General features: G+C 45.2%; 1 protein-coding gene across 1 annotated transcript; it reads right to left on the reverse strand.

Annotated features, from left to right (window-relative positions):
- Positions 1 to 198: 198 nt before the first annotated feature.
- Positions 199 to 14,615, reverse strand: EIF2B5 (eukaryotic translation initiation factor 2B, subunit 5 epsilon, 82kDa). Its single transcript, XM_009999570.1, has 15 exons — positions 14,497 to 14,615; positions 13,265 to 13,450; positions 13,013 to 13,190; positions 11,861 to 11,941; positions 11,085 to 11,162; positions 10,692 to 11,004; positions 9,928 to 10,073; positions 9,494 to 9,632; positions 8,871 to 8,972; positions 8,142 to 8,249; positions 7,643 to 7,733; positions 6,774 to 6,897; positions 3,186 to 3,311; positions 1,554 to 1,664; positions 199 to 468 (listed from the first exon to the last, which is right to left on the reverse strand). Exons 1-15 carry the CDS (start codon positions 14,607 to 14,609, stop codon positions 403 to 405), a joined length of 1,962 nt encoding a protein of 653 aa, XP_009997872.1. The 5' UTR covers positions 14,610 to 14,615; the 3' UTR covers positions 199 to 402.
- Between the last annotated feature and the right edge of the window lie 864 nt (positions 14,616 to 15,479).

Consider the following 15,479-nt stretch of genomic DNA (forward strand, 5'->3'; position numbering starts at 1 on the left):
CTTAGCTGTATGACCATTCTTCCCCATGGTTAGATTTACAAGGGCATTGTATGCATCTGCATCTATTTGCTCCCTTTGTATTAGTAACAAGGACCTCCCAAAAGATAGCTTATAGTACATCATATCCAGCTTCCAGAGAAACTCTAGGTATTACCACCTACTGCTTTTCCCTTATGGTTTTTACCCTGGGGTTGCAACCATCCAACATAAGGTGCCAGTGGGCAAGTGAGGAAGGGAGGGAAGTGGCAAAGTTGGGAACACACAACTTAATTAATGATGGGATTGTCAGTCACTTCAATGTCAGGCCCCACATCTACACACCATGCACTGGCATTGATCTTGCCCTGCCCACTTGGCCCAGAAAGGCAGTGAGAGTGCCTCTTCTCATGCTGAGCCATCATGTCAGTCTTGGTCGCCATCAGACGACTCTTCTTCTGCCTCCTCCAGCCACTGGATAAACTTCTGGAGCTGCAGGGAGAACAAAATGTAACTGGTTAAACAAGTGACACCAAGCAGATGATGGGAATGCTCAACAAATACAATGCATCAGTGAGCACCACTATGTGCATGAGACAGAGAAAGAGTGCTCCAGGAGACACAGAAACAGAGGCAGGTTGAGGAGAGAGACACAAAAGTTTAGATGAAATGCAACTGGGATGCCATGGACAAGCTCAGATTGATCAGATTCCTAAGGAAAATCCCTACAGACAATCTGCACAAAAAGCACTCAGCAAAAAGACAGAAGTTTGAGAGTTTTTCAGAACTTGAGGGAGAAAAGGTGACAGCTGCACCTTAACCAAGACATGTAAGGAAAACTGCTGGGAAAAACCTACTCTCTGAGAAATTGCTATAAAGAACCTTTTACATTTTAGCTGGTCTTGAATACGCAGCTGAAGGCACTGCTGACCTATGTTAAAATCTGAATATGCAAAGGTTTTAAACAAAGTTGGAGTTCTTCAGAGATGGATTTTTTCCCCTGCTCCTCTTCCAGATCCAGGGAGGAGGACTGGAACAAGGCTCAGCCAAACTGCAGCACAAAGTTTTGCCTGATGGAGAGGGAAGTTTATATGCTTCTTGCAACACAAGCCAAATGAAACTACTCAGTACAGCAAACGTTTCAAAATCTATGCAAAGGGACTGGTGAGCCAGGAATTAAAGCTTCAAAGGAATTTCATGGGGCCAGCACACAGGGCATTGGCCTCAAGCCCATTTCTAATGCGTGTTGGCTTAAGAGAAGCCGTGCTGCTACTCCAGAAAGTGCTGGCCTTGTGCTACAGAGCCCACTAAAAACAATCTTCCTCTCCTGCTACCTCCATTCCTCACCCAAACAGGATCATTGTGAGAGAACGCACAGAAGTATCTGTTCTGGAGAACAAAATTGTGTTGCTTAGTGTTCAATGCACTGGTGCATTACTGGCCTACCATGCAACAGCAGCTGCTCCACAGACAGCAACAATGGCACTGAAATTCACTAGCATTTCTTTCAGCAGCTGTTGTCTCTCTCTTCCCCCACTCCCCCTCCCTCTGCCTCTGTAAACGCCTTTGGGACTTACCCGCTGGTTCTTACGAAGCTGCTTTCCCTTATCAGACGTGTCCCGCAAAGAGAACCAATTGAGGATTACATCTTCTTCCAGAATTTCCAGCTGGTAAAATGTCATCAACACCTGCATCGATTAGAAAAGAGCAACAGGGCTCTCTTGTAAACTCTTTTGGGGCTAGCTCATTTCCAAGCACAAAGTTTGCACATCATCCGTGTCTCCCAGCTCCAAGTTCAACAGAAGACACTCAGTCTGCTTCATTTTGCTTTTACTGTTAAAAAAAACAGGCTTCTCCTACCAAGCCTTATGTTCCTGACAGTTAGATGCTATGACACATAAGAAGTCAAAGTTCAAGCCCCATCAGCTTCAGCTCTGTGGATGCAGGGTATGATTGAGAGCTGTGGGCAGCAAAGGGCTACAGATGATGTCAGTTTAAGATGGTACCTAAGTTGTCCTTTTAAAGCATCCCAAAACCCTTCCCCAAGGCAGATCTAACAAGCAGGCCCACATATGTACAACAGTGACATGTTCAGAGAAGAGCATCAATCTACCCAGCTCTGCCCAGGCTCCCTCCACCTGCCAGTTCTCTCTTGTAAGGGCCTTACGGCAGGTGTCAAAGCAATAGGTCATTTATCAGCTCCAACTCCTGCCCAGCACAGCGAGGGAGACGCAGTCACGCTTCCTCAGGGAGCTTTTGTGCCCAGGCAGAGCAGTACTCTGCAGTCGGTCTCCTTGCAGCAGAGCACTGACAAGGCTGGCTGCCAACTCCAAATATAAAGTGTCACTTCAATTCCCAGCCTCCAAGGAAACCCAGGCTGCTACAACAATGGACACATGCCAAAAAATTGCTGTAATTCAAGGACATTTTGGCTCACCAAACTGAAGGCTTTTGGCTCTAGTCTCAAGTGCTTTGCCATTAGCCAGAAGGGCTGGTAGCAGAAGTTAGGATTACTCCTTCTTGAGGAACCAAGAGTTAAGCAGGCTCTAGCAGAGCTCTTTCAAAAAGAGACAGGGGCTTCCTGAGACATTGCTAAAGGAAAGACTTGAGATCGAAGTCAAGTGCTCTCAAGTGTAACAGGGCAGAAAGAATGCAGGGACAAAATATTTGTGAAGGAGAGTGAGGAGAAATATACTGAAAACTCTGAGAAGGGGGGAAATAGATAATAAGCCAAATATCAGCTCCCCTTTAGTCTGAGTTTCATAACCAGCTCAGCCTGCATAAGAAATTCCAACCATTATTCTCAGCTTTGCTTGTTTTACACTCTAAAATAGGATAAACCTTTGGCAGTTACATCCCAGAAACCATGGAGAGACAAAGTAAAGCTCCTTCTAAAGCCTCTGGCCTCATCTCTTCCAGTCTCAAGCAACAAGGACATCTAGGTTTGAAGCTGCAAAATAATAGCTCCTATCAGGCCATGTGCTGGTAACTAATACTCACCCTCAGCTGTGCTCATTCAGAGGCACCAGCACACATACAACTTCTTTTTTTTTTTAAGGCAATTATTATAGATGTATTTTCTACACACCCTCTCCACTGAGACCCCAAAGTTCTCTCCTCTAAAGCAGACACATTGATGATGCAAACAGGATGCATTTCACCACAAATCTAGCAAAAAGAGGTCCTCAGAGCTGGGAGTGGATACTCACTTTGGCTATCGATGTGCAGAGACTGTCATGTTCCAAGAAGAATTCCTCAATGGCAAATAAGGCATTCAAGTGATCTGACGCCCGCTTTAAGTAGTTCTTAAACAACGGGGTCCAGTTCTTCAACAGCTGCAGGAGAAAACACAGAAGAGCTGCTGAGCTATAAGATGGATGTGTGCACTCAGCCCTGCTTCTCAGCTGTGTTGCACTAAGAAATTGACCCAGGGAACCATTTTAAGAAACCATTCAGCTGACCATTCCATATATTTGCCGCACTCGGTGATGATATTAAATCTCAGATTCCATGAAACAGATGATATTAAATCTCACATGCACAGATAGGACTTGGTTTGATGAAGCAGCTTTGAGGGTATCTGTTAGGTCTTCTGGTTTTGCCTCTCTGGATGGAATAATAGATTATCACAAAAAATGTGTTTAATGGAGTTTGGTTCTCAAAAAAACAAAAAACTTCGCAGCATACTGATAAGGAGAAGTATGTACATGCTACTCAGACCTTCCCCCCTACAGAGCAGTGGTAATTTCAGTGGAACTTTCCTTCAAAGCAGAAGAGCAAATAAGAAAAAAAGAGTAATACAGATACTGCAAAGCAGCAGACTGACCTGAATCTGGGATAGGATGTTTTAAAGATACGTAGACCCCTGTCCACAACAATTCTAAAAGGTATCAGAGCTAGGATAAGATAAAGAGATTCCTCATTGGGCACATCATGACCAGACCATCCTACAAAAACACTGTAGTTTAATCAGAGTTCCACGTATTTTTAAATGGATTAATTTTTCAGATCCCTGGCACGCCTGTACAGATGGAAGGTTTTGCTGAGCCTTTAGCAGTGTCTCCTCACAGAACACATCAGGTCTGTTTAGAGGGAAACAGATAACTCAAAGAGGCTTGGGGTGTGATGAAGAAGCTCCAGCTCACCTATACTCAGGGTTAATCAGCATCATTCTGTCCAACATGATTGTTAACAAGCAGTAGCCCTTCCAGAGAAAGAGCTCCAGGACATGCAGCAGAGCTAGAACCCAGCCTAGCATGAACTACCAAAGTCTATACCAGTAAAGAGTGCAACTACTCCACAGCACTGCACTCTGCCACCTCTTCAGGCACATTTGCTATGCAACCACACTGGAATTTGCATAGCTCCAGCAGAAAACAAGAAGGGGATTAGTACAAACAAGCAGATTGTATAGCAGTACATCAACTGGCTCAAGGAACAACAGGAACAGCACAAAACCATCCTAATCATCATGGTATCACAACAAAAAAACTGAGGGCTGCATGGCATATTTCCAGAAAGTATTTTAGCCTTTGGCAAAATGTTTAAACCTAAACACTCTTCCCTCCTCTACAACCACCTCCTGAATTTTTATTATGCTTTGGAATTCTTCACCTCAAATGTAGTAAAGCTACAAGCAAGTCCCTTCCAGGCTAAGAAAAAATTTGTAATACCTTTCTGTTAAAGCCTTTAAACCATAAGCAGACACAACTGTAACCAGAAGCTATTGAGTTTCTGAAAGCAAGTAATTTATAAAGAAAGCAGTGCTATAAACACCCATAGCCCCAGGACTCATTCCAGTATGCCTATTGCCAGGAAAGGGAAAGAAGAAAAAAAAAAATACACCATCTCTGGTGCTAAAGGGGCAAGTAGGGCTCAGCCCCACAGAGCCCCTAAGAAAACATGCCCATGAGCCTGTCTGACCAGAGAGGCTGTTTGGGGAGCTTCACAAAAAGCAGAACTGGGGAATTACAAGCTTGCTATTATTTCAGATTGAATAAAATATGGAAAAATGTTAAGAGATACCTGAAAAAGAGCAATATATGGGCAATATAACAACTTTCCAGGCTTCCAACTCTACCTGGGTAACCCCTCAAAACAATCCACAGCCTGGAGAAAGCAATCAGATTCTTCTGACAGGTTGATTAATTTTTCATTGGATTAGTCAGTGATTCTGATTCGTATTAATTTCAGAGGAGATTGTGACCCACTTTCCTTTTGCCAGAAGAACAGTCTCAACACCAGGCCTATTTTACCCCAGCCTCCAGCACAGAACACCATCATGAAGTTCATGTAAAGCTCAAGGGACAAAGCTTGAATCCTGGCTTGTTACACACTAACAACCACCGTGCTAAACAACATGAGTTGCTTCAGTGAAAGCAGAGATCTATTTGGTCCTCGAATAAGCCATCCCACATTGTGTTCATTTGCATGACACTACAGAATAGCAAGGCTCCCTAAGAGAAACCCAGAGAGGTGCACCACACACATTAGCTGCTGGGCAGCAGTGGACACTGGCCAGCTAAGCAAACTCAACTGCTATGTTGCCTCCCCAGGGTCCCTTTAGAACTCCGCACCTACATGGCCTTGTCTGATACTGCTTAAGTGATAAGAGAAGCACAACCTTCAGTTTATCAGCAGCTTCAGCCATGTTTGCTCAAACCATGTCTACAGTTTCAGGAATGGTCTGGTTTTCTGTATCATCTCTGCTTTACAACTTGTACAAGAGCTGAACAAGATCCCTGCCATACACTGGACTAGGTAACTCTCTCTCTCTCAAGCCTCCATGCTTCATCTGAAAAATACCCACGGGTATATCCCTTACCAGATGTTTGTTTCTTAAAATTGCTGCAACACTTTAGAGCTTCATGCTCAGGGGCCAGTGCTTCAGAGCACATACTGTGGTTTCAAGTCAAACTATACATCATAACTGTGGTATTTCCACCATTTCCCCTCCTGAGCTGTCTGGGACTGCTCTACCATCACTCCTACACAAGCAACCCATCTCCCTTCAGCATCTCCTAACCAGAGTTGAGCTACAAAGAGAGTGAGAAACAGCTCTGTAATGATCAGTGGGCTTCTGATATTCACCATTCTCAGAATGCAAATCTTGTACAAAAGAACACTTTGCCATAAGTAACCAGCATGAGCAAATCTCCACCTGAAATTAATGAAGTGTACTTTTTATGCTTATGTTTTTATGTACTTTTTATGTTCTCACTAAAGGTCAGTTGATTTGCTATCTCTGTTGTCAAACATGAACATCAGCTTTTCCTATGATGAAATATATATGGGCAAAGTTATCCAGAGGTTAAGCCCTTCATAAACTCCCATCATCTTTAGCTTCTAAGGGGTTTTGGGCAATTATTCAAAACATTATGCATTTACATATTATCCTTTATCCCAGACTAGTACCTCATTTGACTGGGTGCTGCAGTGAAGTTCTGCTGTACTACTCATGCTAGATTAGGAGCCCAATGTGGGAAACAGAAAGAGATATCATATCCTAGCTCGAAAAAAAGCCAAGAACAAAACATTACCATCCTACACAGCTACCTACACAGTCCACACAACCAGTTGCCCAGATGTATTGCTTTCCACTTAAGAGTACCAACCAGGCACAGTAGTTTCAGTTCACTTTTACTTCTATAGAAGACAAAGAGGTTAATGAACTGAGAGTTCAAGTAGCTTCAGGCTTAACCAAAAAGACTTTTCAGCCAGGAACTACCTTAGCATCCAACAGACTCCTACACACCAGGAAAGAAGACCAATGAAGTGTCAAATAGAGCAGGACTCACAGGAAGTAATGCTGAGAAATAGTTCTGGGAGTCCAGGTTTGCATCCAGCTGCTGCAGTGGGAACTCCAGGATAACTTTACTGAGCACCTGCATCATCTCTTTCAGGCCAATGTTATATGCATACCTGTATGGAAAAAGGAAAAAACCACAACACTTCACACTATCTGATCTCTGCAGACTGTAGCTCTTCAGATACAGAAGAAAATTTGTTTTTCATCTTCCAGACTTTTTTTGCTTCTTTGATTTTCCAAATATTCAGACAAGAAAACCACCTTGTATGGCATCAGGCCCTGGATAAGGCCACAAGTCCTGAACATCTGCTATCACAGGGGAACAACCTGCTGCAGGAACAGCACCCTCACATTGATCAGAGTGCTGCAGGAATATTGCTGTGCAAAAGAAGAGCAACAGGTTTGTATCTGAAAAATACCAAGTAGAAGGTGCTCTGAATATGTGTTCTGTACTTGCTGTTGTAAAAACAGAGTGAACAAGCCACACCACAGCCCCAGCTGCAAGCAGCTGGCTGAATGTTGCAATGCAGAGAGCAGCAGCCTCTGCATGAACTTATAGGCAGCCTGTGCCAAGAACTGGCTTCTCTCTTCAGGCCACAGTTACTTAACAGCAATTCAATCTCTTCTTACAGAATTGGGGCAGGAAAAGCCTAACCACTGAGGATGCTACAGATGCAGCTGGTGCTCTCTATCAACTCCTGTCATTGTTCAGTCACCATCTCTAATCTGCATTTCTCATGGTCTATACTGATAAAATTAATGTTCCTATATCAAACATGGTTTCTCCTCTTCCTGCTGGATCTGCTGTCAAACCGAACTGTTCAACATAAGGGTCAGTATCCCTAAGGGAACACTCACTTGAGGGAGTTGATTTCCAAGACCAGGTTGTCACAGGAAATGTTTTCTTCTTCACCTCTCTGTAACGTACCCAGAACCTCATTCTGGAAAACTAATGAAAGGAAGGACAACTTATTAGAAATTAGAGGGGAAAGCAATGATTCTCCAAACTTTTCATACTGAAGAAACTATGCCCCTAACAAAGTAAAGATTCTCACACAGATGTTCTCTGTAAGCTGGCGCATAGCTATTTACCTCTACAACCTTTTAGAGCAGTTTCTATTATACTTCCACAATCTAACCTTTCCTATTGAGGCAAACCTCACCTTTTCCTAATGGAAAATATGAATTCAAGCCTAAAATGTATTAGTCTAATTTCCTTTGGGGAGATACCTTAATGAGTGAGGACAGGAAACAGAGATCAACAACTTTTCCAATATACCTAGAGAAAGCAGCACAAATCTCACAGTCACTGTATTGTCTGCAGACTCACCATACTTCTTAAGAGCCCATCTCTCACCTTTGATGTCATCTAGCTGAGGGGATGCTGCCCGACTGTCTGGCTCCTCAGAGCCCATGCTCAGGTCACTGTCTGACTCACTCTCTTCCTCTGAATGCATAGCTGGGCCTGATGAAGAAGAGACACAGCATTCAACACTCAAAAAGGTGCAGCTGTCATATACCCAAGGAACCAGGGTCCCCAGGAACTTCTCAACAAAGTCAGCAACTATCTGCCCTTACAAGGAAGCTTCTACTTTCAGGTCCAGATGATTAGATTGGCTGCACAGGGAATGCTACGGTTGGCACTAGGATAATGGGTTTTTTTAATGAGTCTGCAGGCAGACAACAAAGGACAGGGACAGAAGCAAATGCATTGTGCCCAGACTGCTGACTCATGACAGAGCAATGTCAGCAGACACTGTCACTAGCAGGAAGAAAGCCAGCAGGACTCAGAATAGCCAGAGCATATTCCCTCTAAGGGAGGGCCGCGTATCCCGTGGTGTGCCACAGACAGCTGCGTGTGTTAGTGTTAAGGCAAAGATATAATAAGCATCTTCCACAGAGCACAGGGAAAGACAGAATTTGGTCCACCACCTGCTTTCACCTTACCTCCACACACATTATCTGGACTCAGTCTGCTTCACAAAGCCCAGGTCTTACTTTAGATACAATTATCAGTGTCCCACTCAGCCAGTTATCCTGACCCAAGTCTGTCTGTCTATCCCCAGGTGACTAAACTTCTTCTCACCCCATAGGCTTTGTCTCTGCTCTTCTTCATCCTCTTCATTCTTGTCATCTGCTTTCCAGAGATACCCTCTGCCTTCTGAGCCTACATCCTTTTTATTGTAACCTGAAAAAGAAACAGTGATTAAGAGGTAGAAGTACTGAATCTGCTTACAGGTAAACCTGAAATAGACTGATACAACCTACACGTTACTGTCCCTGAATATCCTTCACCACGAGGGAGCTGGAATTCCTGCAGATGCATATGGATTTCAGCTTTTATCTTCCCACTTGTCTTAACAAGTGACCAACTTGCTCCTCCCTACAGCAGCAACCTTCAGCTGACCATGTTTAGATCTTTTCCAACTTCAACTTACTGTCTGAGCCCACAAGGCTACTACTCCAAGGAAAATGGAAAACAGCTGAATCTCCAAATATTTTAATACAGAGAGACTCAGGTACTTCTCTGTCCAGCTTGACCCAGATATCCTTGCTTGCCCTACTGAAAACACACATGTTCCAAGCTGAATGCAACAATAAACTCTAGCCTGGCATTACTGAATCTAGAATGGGGAAAGACCCTAAAAAGACCATGGAAGGCAAAGCTCTGTGCATAGCCTGAGTGCATGAAGTCAGAGACTCCCATACCTTTCAGTTTCACTTTGCTTTCCTCCTTGTTCACACCAGAATCATCACTGAACTGGTCATCATCTTCTTCCTCCTCGTCTGGTGGGTGCAGAGAGATCACTGTGCCCTCAGTAAGAGTGATGCCAGGACCTACTACTACCTGCAAGTAAGTGCAATATATCTTAATGAAGAAATACTCTGTACTTCCACCAGCAGGGACAACAGGTGCTGCATACAAGGTGTACACTAACAAGTGTAACAGAAGACATCATGTTGCTAGATGACATACCATACCACCTGAGCCAAACACCAGCAAGAAAAAAGATGGAGGGAGCAGCAAATCCCACATCCCTGGAAAAAGGCTTGGAGCAGCCCTGTACTCTGGTATGGTGTAGTCTAAATCTAGTAACCTGCCAAGCAAGGCAGAAAGCAGCACAGACATAAATGCAGCTCACCTGAGAGGAGAGGACACAGCGGGGCTCCAGCTTTACTTTCTCCTTCACTTCAGCTTCATCACAGATAACAGAATGGTAGATCTTCACATTATCTGCTATGAGTACTCTGTCCCAGAGAAAAGCTCCATCCAAAATTACTTGATCACCTGTTATACATGAACAAGCACAAATATGTTAAGCAAGGCAGCCTGCTGCTCTCCCACACTCCTGAGTATATTAGAAAGCATCTAACTGAATCCCAATGCCCTTGATGCATGATGGATAGATGAAAGGTAAAAACCTGCCTTAGAGGCCTACAGCCACTTCTTACCCAAAGCTAAATGATGAGTTTCTTCTCTATAGAAACTTGAAGAAGTTGGCAGCAACAAGTGACACCTTGGTTTTGCACAAATACAGCCAAATCCCCCCAAAAATCCAACCAAGACTAGGAAGGAGTATCAGGCAGCTCACAAAAACCGAGACAGATGTGTCTCATTTACAGGATGTTGGTGGGTGATAACTCTAGATCAGAAAAGGTCAGGCATTCTCTGCTGCTAAAACAACTTAAGTTCTTTAAGTGCCTTCCCCACTTTCAGCACCACTATGACACCCTGAAAACTTTAATCTATTTCCTTTGCTGGAAAACCAAGCTTTTTTCCTTTCTTCCCGTCGGAAGCCAACCAGAACCCACCCATCATCCTCTCTCAGAGCCAAAGGTACTTTAAGTCCCAACAACCTGTGCCCTTGCCTGGCAAAGCCTGCATATCCCCCATTCTTGTCCTCACCTATCCTGCAGTTCTGCCCAATAATGCTGTTGGTTATGGAGCAGTTGCTGCCAATGACTGTTCCCTGCCCAATGAGCACGTTCTCTGCCAGCACACTGCCGTGGCCCAGGCTGACATCCACCCCTCGGTAGATGTTGTGTTTAGAGTGGGTGTAACTCTGGTTCTTGTCATCTGTGAAGTTCATCTCTGGAGTCAAAGGATAAACCCAGCGCCGGATGATGTCGGAGCACACGGCTTCGTACATCAGCAGGTTGCATATGTGGGCCCCGTACTCTTCTGTGGTTACATGCATATGGATCTGGTTCCCCAGGACCTGGGAGAGAGGCAGGGGCACGTCAGAAGATTAGCCAATGCAAAGGAAGAAGTCTGGCTTCATAACAACCCTCTCCTCACCTCCTCATTCACCAGCAGACCACGCACAAAGTCATCCCGTGTCTGGTAGTCAAAATTGTCTGTGAACAGCTCAGCCACCTGCCAGGATAAAATATAAGGAAATAATGCAGTTAGCAGAACATGTTGCAAAGGTAGCCGGATAATTAATGGCTGTTCAGTGGTTCTCAGGGAGCCGAGTTATACAGTATAGGACAGTGATACTTCCCAATCTCCCCCTCCTAACAGAGACTGCAAACAGATTCTGGTTTTCAGAAGGTGCAAAACAAGGAACATAGCTTCAGTATTTCCAAGCAATCTGCCCAGCCTCAGTTTGCAGTTTTGCTCCCAAAGGAAAGGTGCAGACCAGCTTTTTCAGATGTGGAAGAGATGCTATTGAGCTTAAGCTGGACTAACCCTCAACGTCACCCTAACACAGCACCAGCTTGCAAGCACTGACACTTTTCCATAGCATTAGCTATTACCTCTGCTCCACAGATGTTACTGTTCTCAAAGTGAAATTGCGTACTTTCCAGAACAGTTTCATCCTGTGCCAAGTCAGCCAGTCTACTGATTAATCCACTGTCTAGTTCTGCCTGGGCTCAAGCTGTGGATACCAGACCCAGACTGAGCACCCAGCACCACTTGACGACTCAGGCTCTTAGCTCAGTCACCGAGCACAACTGGGTGTTCTGGTTTTCAAACCCAGTGCACTCAGCCCACATGCACCCTCTGCACCCCAGCAGGACAACAGGAGCAAGGCAGATTGAATTCTGGACCCTCTGAATGGCAGAGCTCACCTGTGGAGAGCAGATGCTGATATGACAGTCCAGCAAGTCATGGCGCACCTCGATGTTCTCAATAGAGTTCTGGAACAGACTCTGAAAGAGGAAAAAATTCAAATGATCCCAGTGCCTCACCTGTACCAAATCCCAAAAGCCTTCTATAAGCCAGGGGCAGTATTGACTGAATTATTAAACCAGCTGAAGTTCTGAAGAACAGAAAAATCTACACCAAAGCACAAGCTTAGCAAGCACAGCCTGGCCACACACAGAGCTGTGCACCCTCAGCAGAGGCTGCCTCCTCATCCAGCACAGCCCTCCAACAAACTGCTCCTAATTCAAAACACCACTTTTCCTCTAGGAGGCTCCTCACCTCAGTTGCTGGGAGCTACACAAACACGAAGAACATTCATACATCAAAATGCAATATCTATACCCCTTGGATTTGGACAAGTTTGGGTTGGTGGGTTTTTTGTTTGCTTTTTGTTTTCTTTTTGTTTTCTTTCTTGGTTTCCTACAGTGATTTGGGGCTGTAATGTGAAGGCAAAAAATTATCTGATTACTGATTTGGGGATGAAAATGCCATATAATCACAGTCTTAGTTCTGAGATGAAAAAATAAAAGGTCCATTTATCTCACTGGACAAGGTGCCTCCACAGACATATACAGAGCATTTGCTGCATTATTAGCAGAGCTTTTTTAGGTGAATAGCACAGGCAGATATAATAGGTTGTACTACCTCTTGTACCTGCTGTTATCCCACCCAGTGTGTCAGGTTTGGTGCTGCTTCAAAAAGGTTTGTGTACAATAGCCTTAATGCATTCCAATTTGGGAATTTCTGGGACAGCACACCACCTCCCTTGTTTAACATGGGGAAAAGGAGTCAAATAAATTCAACAGCTGAATGGTGAGAAATGTCTGCCCGTCTCCAAACTTTGAAATGAGCCCCAAGCACACTGTCCCAGCACAACTTCACCAAACCTCAAACATAAGCTAAAGAAAAAAAAAAGCCAGTTTACTGAAAGGAAGAGATGAGGAAGAGTTACTTCCATCACCTGCCCCTCCAAAAGAAGCAGTAAGCACAGCTCCCCAGCCCTCACACAAGGACTTCCCTGGGCTGCGCTGCTTCCCTCCTGCAGCCCTTTTCCACCTGTCACGTTCCAGACCCACCATAGGGAAGCGGAAGCGTTTCAGCCCCTGGGTTCTCTGGTAGTGAAGGACACGGTTTGTGGCACTGTCCATAGCAATAACAATGTCATCCTCTTTGCACCTGGCGTGGTGACCAGGCGAGGACTCCTTGAATATCATCGTCATCACAGAAACATTCTTTTCCATCTTACGACGCAGCCTGAAAAAAAAGGGCAGAACTTCAAGATCACTCTCAGCACAACCTGGCAAGCCTATATTCCTTTCAACACCTACTTGTGCTCTTCCAGGGCTTTGGAAATGTTGAAATTGGACACCACATCTCCAGTGACAAGAATGAAGTCGGAACGAACAAGGGACTTGGCATCAACGTCTCGCAGCACGTCCCCCAGGGAGCGGTACAGGTCGGAAGTCTCAAAGCGCACCGTGTTGGGAGAGGTGTGGCGGCACCACTTGGATTTCCTGGAAGGACAAAAACATCTTAGGAAGGCATGGAGAGGACTAGGACACAGTACCCACCACATCCATTGGTGAATTCTAGAAGGATCCTGTTACAATGAGCCTGCTGTCAAAAGGCTGATACACTCATGTGCACACAGCGGGTGAACTGAAGAGGGTTGGACTTTGAGACTGCAGCCTCTGGAAACTCAGGGAACCCAACTTTTCTGTGAGCTAGTTTTGATAAAGAAAAAGTCACAGCCAACCCTAACCTTCTTGGAAAGCAGCACCTCAGGCAGGGAGAAAAGCCTGGGGAAGAGAAGGCTGAGGGGAGACCTTATTAATGCCTATAAGTATTTAAAGGGTGGGTGCAAGAAGGATGGAGACAGACTCTTTCCAGTAGTTCCTAGTGACAGGACAAGAGGCAAGGAGCACAAGCTGGAACATGGGAAGTTCCATTTAAACATGAGGAAAAACTTCTTTACTATGAGGGTGACAGAGCCCTGGGACAGGCTGCCCAGGGAGGCTCTTGAGTCCCCTTCTCTGCAGATACTCAAGACCCTCCTGAATGCAGTCCTGGGTAATGTGCTCCAGGGGATCCTGCTGTAGCAGGGGAATCAAATGGGATGATCTCCAGAGGTCCCTTCCAACTCGGACAATTCCATGTTTCTGTGAAGACTGCATGCTTCTCTTCAGCTTGCAAGCCTGCAGCATGCAGAGGCAAAGGTGCTGAAAGAGCTGTTTCCACAGGCTGCGCAGCACGGGACGAGGCGTCACGCCAAGGGTGGCTCCTTCATGTGGCTGCCCAGGGGAAACCCCTGCCTTTGCACAAGAACAGCTACATGCCAGTGCAAACACAGTTTCAAAACACTCAAGACCTTTAATGTGCTGCACAACCAGGCTCCTTCACAGGAGGAATGGACTGTTTTGAGATATGCAAGGAGACAGTTGTTGAAAAGGAATCTCTTGCACACAGTTTTCATCAGAAGGATCAGCAAGACCTTTGAGGCCTGTTGGAGGGTAGAAGAATCCTTCCCATGACCAAGCTAAAGAGAAGAAAAGATTCTTACTGTAAATGCTCTTTTATCTCAGCTGACTTCCAACAGCAGAAAACAAAGGTTTCTTCCACTCCAGTTGCTGTTAGGAACTCCAAGGTATAGTCAATCATGGCCACATTTGCCATAGGTAAAAGAGCCTAAAGATAAAAAAGGACACACAGACAGCTGATCAAACACTCCATACCTCAACATCAGCAACATCTCGAGGACATACCACGGCATGAGAAAAACAACATCAATAACTGCTCTGCCTCCTTTTATAATTTTTTTTAAAAGTTGATCTAAGCAGTAAGAACTAGCTTCAGACTTTCTGCAGGGGCAGATCCTCACTTCAGAGAAAAAATCCCAGAGTGCTGATTCCCTGATTCAGGCTTTAACTGCTTCAAGAAAAACCTGTCAGACACGAATCATGAAGCCACAGGAATACGAGTGTCCAGAATTACACAAGAGAAAAAACAACCTAAAGTGACTTGTGCATTCCCCTGACTTGAGAGTCAAGTGACACTTTTCAACCAAGCTACTGATTCACAGCTCAGTGACCTCATACTCTTCTTTAATTCACGTTGGTGATGATTTGTTTCAGGCCTGAGCTCGCATGTGTAATTATAACCACCACAAACATTTAATCAACAAACAAGGTAAGATAATTGTTCAGACCCAAACTCTCCAGAAGAGCTCTTTGCTTTAACGTGCAACCTCCTGATCTGCACAACTAAAGTGCTTTCCCCGTCCATTTTTCTGGCCGGATTCTTCTACCCATTTCTCCTGGCGAGGACAAAGATTTTGCTTCTTTCCCCTCCCAGAACCAGCCCTCCCAGCCGCGCTGCCTCCCCGGCACCAGCACAGCACCAGCGCGGCCCGCCCCGCCGTGTGGCAGAGCAAACGGCACCAACGCCGCAACCACAGAGGCAACGCGGAGGCAGCGGGGAATACAAACTCCTCCCGGCGAGGAGAACCGGGCAGAGCCTCCCGCAGACTAGGGAGGGCGGGAAGAG

This window comes from Chaetura pelagica, unplaced genomic scaffold, assembly GCF_000747805.2.
Source record: "Chaetura pelagica isolate M959 unplaced genomic scaffold, ChaPel_1.0 scaffold20, whole genome shotgun sequence".
NCBI classification, from domain to species: domain Eukaryota; kingdom Metazoa; phylum Chordata; class Aves; order Apodiformes; family Apodidae; genus Chaetura; species Chaetura pelagica.